General features: G+C 39.0%; 1 protein-coding gene across 1 annotated transcript in view; it reads left to right on the plus strand.

The window, feature by feature from the left end:
* The window catches only part of LOC102013611 (olfactory receptor 14K1-like), an 8,824-nt gene extending 4,765 nt beyond the window's left edge, over positions 1–4,059 (plus strand). The window contains 5 exon segments of the mRNA XM_013512882.1: positions 2,870–2,958; positions 3,146–3,732; positions 3,734–3,897; positions 3,900–3,947; positions 3,950–4,059. Coding sequence (XP_013368336.1) covers positions 2,870–2,958; positions 3,146–3,732; positions 3,734–3,897; positions 3,900–3,947; positions 3,950–4,059 — 998 coding nt within the window.
* The last annotated feature ends 1,576 nt before the right edge of the window (positions 4,060–5,635 follow it).

Consider the following 5,635-nt stretch of genomic DNA (forward strand, 5'->3'; position numbering starts at 1 on the left):
CTGAGCTAAATCCCCAGCCCCTTAAGGAAAATTGTTTTCCATTCTTTGATTTTGAGTCTATGAATTTATTTTGTGTTAAATATGCTTCTTACATAGAACATATTGTTGGATCTTGTCTCTTGATGTACTCTGCCAGTCTATTCTTTTGACTGTTGAATTGAGGCCATTTACATTGATGGTTATAACTGATATGTATTGGCTTATCTTTGTCCTGGTATTTTCCTGCTGTTGGTTCCCTGCTTTTCCCTTCTGCTTAATTGCTTGCCCTGCCTGGTGATTTCTTTGTGTTGCTGTTCTTGGAATTGTGATCATTTTTATCTGTCTAGAATATCTTTTACTACTCTTTGTAGCATTCATTAGGTCTTCATAAATCTCTTCAGTTGTTCTTCATCATGGAAGTATCTTAGTTCTCCACTAATTTTGCAAGGTAGTTTTTCAGGGTACAACAGTCTGGGCTGGATGTTGTTGTCTTTCAGGATGTGAAATGCTTCACTGCAGATTATTCTTGGCTTGAGGGTTTGTGTTGCGAAGTCTGCCATGATTCTGATGGGCTTTCCTTTGTAGGAGATCCATTTCATTCCTCTAACATCTTTTAACATTCTGTTCTTGTGCTGAATTTTTGGAATGCTGATTATTATGTGTCTTGGTATAGTTTTATTGTCATCATAGGTGTTTGCACTTCTAAATGTTTCATTTATTTGTATGTCAAATTCTTTATCCACTCAGGAAATTTTCGGCCATTATTGCTGTGAAGAGATTTTAATGTTATTTGTGCTGTCTCCAGCTTTCTCAATGACCCAATCAATCTTATGTTATCCTTCTTTGCTTCATCTTGTAGCTGTTGGATTGATTTTTCATGTTGTCTTGCTATTTTTAAGATGTCTTTGTTTTCCTTATCATTAGCTTCTATTCTGTATTCCAGATCTGAAATCCTATCCCTCCTTCACTCAACCTGTTGCATATACTTTCAAAGGAGGTTTTAATCTCTTGGAGTTCTGTTTGGATCTGTTCCATGGATTCCATTTCCTTTCTATGCTGGGCATTTTTTGTTTCCTTTGTTTTTCTAAGGACATCTATACTTTTATCTGTGTCTTCTGTAATATCTTTGATTTTAATAATTATTTTATCCTTAGTCTTTTCCATTTGTTTTCTCACTTCTGCTGCTATCATTTCAGAAACTTCCAGTGTTTGACTTCCAGTTTCATCTATCTCTGTGAGTTCTGGGCTTCTTTTGGGTGGGCTGGAGTTCTGGGGTTGCATTTTGCTTGTGTGCCTAGTCATTTTCTATTTTCTCTTTTTTTTTGTTTTCTATGTTGATTCTTGCCAGTTTCTTATGATATGTAGCTTTATCACTAGTATTTAGGTTTCCCTATAGGGGGTCTGTTCTTCAGGGATGTCTTCTAGATGTAGGTGGTTTCTCACAGCTACCCTAAGGCCCTAGCTTCCCAGTTTGTAAAGGGTGCAAGATTATTAATTGGCTCAGTTCCTAATGCTTTGGTACTAGGCTATGGTGGTGATTATGACCTCATACAATCACAATGTTGTCATACAGGGTAGGAAAACTGTTTATAACATGTATGACATCCTAGCTAAAGTAGTACAGTTAGTAATAACAATAGTTTCAAGTGCAACTGAACTATTTATAAAATATGGTAACCTTTAATCTGTTACCTCTGACCATAGGAATAAACTCTAAAATTATGTAATAAAACCAAACTTATACTGTGCACTTGTATGCAGTGATTTTCCCCTTAGCTGGGTAATTTTACTCTTCTTTCAGGAGCAGGGGTTAAGATGGTTAAGGGATAGGGCAAAGTGATGAGTGAAGTCAAATATAGTAGAGTTAAGGCTAGAAGTAAAGGGATGATCATCCAAGTTTTGGGAAACTGGAGGACACAGGAGGGAAAGAATGAAAGAGAATACAAAGGAATAGTCAGAAAGGGCAGAGACAATGTTTACTCATTTGAAAGTTGAAATTCAAGAAGTAGTTGAGGAAAGAGACAAAGCAAGTCTATAGAAGAGTCTGAAAAAGTTAAGAAACCTAAACATTGAGAAAAAGAACAGAAAAAGAGAAAGAGAACAAAAATGAAGTGGAGAAAAATGAAAGAAAAAGGAGATAAGAGAAAGGGATGAGAGAAAAATAGAGAAAGAAAAAATAAAAACTCCAAATACAAAAATAACTACTGAATACAGAAGAAAACAAGATGCCATCCAATCAGACAGGAGAGGGATATCCAATCAGAGAAACAAGGGAGAATGAAAGTAGTGAAATACCTCTGGTGTTTACATTTCTGTGGCAGTGTCCATATTTAATCCCAGAAATGTGTTGGATATGGAGCCGATCTTGTCCCCTGGATGTGGGTGCTGGGACTTGTCTTCTGCTGGTGGAGTTCTTCAGATTCCAAGCGCTGGCTTCTCACTGCTGCATCAGACACTTTGATGCTGCTGTCTTGTCAATTACTCTGCCCTCCAAGGGCGTGTGTGTACCCGTGAACCTGGGACACGGCTGTTGTCCTGGGTCTAATGTCTTGGGATTCTTGTCAGCCTACTTCACAAAGGCATGTGTCCTTACACTCTTCTCAAACACCTCTCCATCCCCAAGACAATGGAGGAAATGCAGGGTGCAGACTCACTCAGCTCACAGGCCCCACTGTCCCACAGAAAGAACAGAGGAATGCTGGGAATAGATTCCCATCTCAATTATTTATAAGCCCCTTTCCCTTGCTCCTTCCATCATCTGGTCGTCTTCTCTTTTACAAATGCTCCATGTTTCCTATCATCTCTTTTATTTTGATCTTTATTTATACTGTGAATTCCTTATGTAAGAGAACCCGTGTTATTTGTAAGCTTTGTGTCTGATTTACTTCAGTTGACATCATGGTCCCCAGGGGTATCCCTCTTTCTACTAAGCCCTTAAGTTTATCTTTCTTTAAAGATGATGAAGTAGTACTCAATTGTGTATAAATACATTTTCTTTGTGCATTCATTCATGACGGATTTATAGGCCGCTTCCAGGATTGAACTATAATGAGCTTTGATGCTACAAACATGGGTGTGCTTACATCCCTGTAATGTGATGTTTCTAATTCATCTTTTGCTTTTAGACTCAACAGGTGGGCCATGACTTTATAATGTGGGGAATCAGACACTTCTGAAGGGATTCTTGCTCCTGAGACTGACAGACAACAGGGCATGGCTGGGGCCACAGGCCACCCTCTTCTCCCTGGTCTACCTGGTGGCCACACTGAAGAATCTGACCATCATCCTTCTTATCATTCTTGATCACCACCTCCACACCCCGACCTACTACTTCCTCAGGCATTTGCCCTGCTTGGACCTGAGTCTCATCTCCACTATAGTTCCAAAATCCATTCTCAAGTCCATCACCCTCAGTGACCACATCTCTTTGTTGGGGTACTTCTATCAGCTCTTCTTGGTGGTCCTGTTAGCAGGGTTAGAAGTGGGAATCCTGACCACCATGTCTTATGATCACTATGTCGCCATCTGCCACCCTCTGCACTACAAGGCTGTCATGAGCAAAGGGTGTTGTGTCCAGTTGGTGACTGTGTCCTGGCTCAGTGGAGTGGCCTTTGGAATCTTCAACTCAGTTGGGACATTCTCCCTGGGGTTCTGTGGCTCCAACAGGATCCACCAGTTTTTCTGTGATGTCCCTTCTCTACTAAATGTTGGTTGTTCTGAGGATCATGCCATGATGAATGTCAATGTGGCCCTTGTTTGCATGTTTGATTTGCATCATGGTCTCCTATGTATGTATTTTCTCTGCCATGCTGAAGAGCTCATCCAGGCAGAGCTGGTCCAAAGCCTTCTCTACCTTCATGTCCCACCTCGTGTTTGTGGTTACTGTTCTCCTAATTGGTGCTGTTGCTTATCTGAAGCCACATCCAGTGCTTCTCCTATTCTAGACTTGCTGTACTCTGTGTTCTACTCATGGTACCCCCAACCTTGAACCTTGTTATCTACTGTCTCAGAAACAGTGACATTAAGTCAGCTCTAAGTAAAGCCCTGAACAATGTGAGAAGCAGACTAACACAGAGATGACAACGTTTGAAACAAGGCAGCACATTCCCTTCCTTGTCCCTCCCCTTGCCGGCTGTTGGGATGATTCCTCTTTTGAGGTCAATATACCTTTTGGTATTTTAGTGCTGATCTCCAGACAAACTACTTATAAAAACTACACTGGAGAGTGAAGACATTGTTTTGTCATTATGACTGCAATGGTCACAATTTCTAGCTAGAGATCCCAGATAAATCATGAAGCAAAACAGGCCTTGCAATACTTGGAGCACTCTCGAACTTGAGATGTCTATCAGAAGGAGTTCTCTGATCATGGAGCAGTTGTCTATTTTGCTAATATTGTGCATTCTCTCTGGGGTCACAGTCTGAAGTAGTAAGATCATGCTAAGGACCAAAGAATGTACATCTACTGACATAAATGCACAGATTCAACTTGGACCTCAGGAGAAAAGAAATGGGCAAAAGTAGCATTTTTATAAATGCCAGTGAAACAGACCATGTTACTTAAATTTGTATAAACCTGAGTTCTCTGTCTCCCAAAATTGTTGGACAAAATTAGGAAAGTAGGAGAGTGTTTATTGGGAATAATAAGAAGAGAAAAGCTTTTGTACACCTAAATGGGGGCAAAGTCCAATCATTCTTTGTGTGGGTTAAAGGGGATGAGCTCAACAAAGAGAACTGGTTATCTTGGATGTCTGCAAGTCTGGAGATAGGAAGGACTGTAAAATCTAATGTAGCATGTCCTGGATGAGAGCATTTGTACCGCCTCAGTTTCAAGTTCCTAGTTAGAAGTCAAGTGGTGGTTACTGACTAGTTAAATATTCATTTGATTCAGCATGTTAAATATTTATTTATTTTTATTTCAAGGGGAACAGAAGACAAAATAGCAACAACCAGGACAAAAACAAAATGCAAAAATAATAAAAATGATACAGAATGTCAAAACAAGTTGATAAGTTAACAACGGTTGTTATATTACATATTGTTATCTTCAATGAAGTTGCTCAGATTACTAGATGTAACAATGCAGGATTGATCAAACAAAGAGAATGAATATATTAAAACTCAGCAATGATACAGAGTTTCACTAATCAAGGTAGTAGGTATTCAACAGTGGTTGTTATATTGCATATTGTTGTCTTCAAATTTGTTGTTCAAATTACCAGATATAATCATGCAAGACTGGTAAGAAAAAGAAAAATTTAAGCATTAATTGTTCCTTTCAATAGACCAATAGACATCAGCAGTACAATTATCCCAGCTATCCTTGTATATCCATATACATGTGTTTTTCTTTTTTCTTTTCTCCTTTCCCTCATCACAGTTGTTCCTTCCCTTTGAGCAACTTCTTTCCCTTTCAAGATATCTTTTGTACCTTTCACGTTTTATTCACTTGTTCAGGTTCTTACACTAGGGAGACAATATGATGTTTACACATGTGGGTCTGACTTATTTCATTTATGAGTATGGTCTCTAGTTGCATCCATTTTCCTGTAAAAGCTTCAGTGTCCCAGTGTTCCAACTCCCTCATCCTTATAGTCTCTGAATTAATGTTAGTAAAATAAAGACTCAAAAAAAAAAAAAAGACTCTACATGCCTA

This window comes from Chinchilla lanigera, unplaced genomic scaffold (genome assembly GCF_000276665.1).
Source record: "Chinchilla lanigera isolate Chin_1 unplaced genomic scaffold, ChiLan1.0 scaffold00017, whole genome shotgun sequence".
Taxonomy (NCBI): Eukaryota; Metazoa; Chordata; class Mammalia; order Rodentia; family Chinchillidae; genus Chinchilla; species Chinchilla lanigera.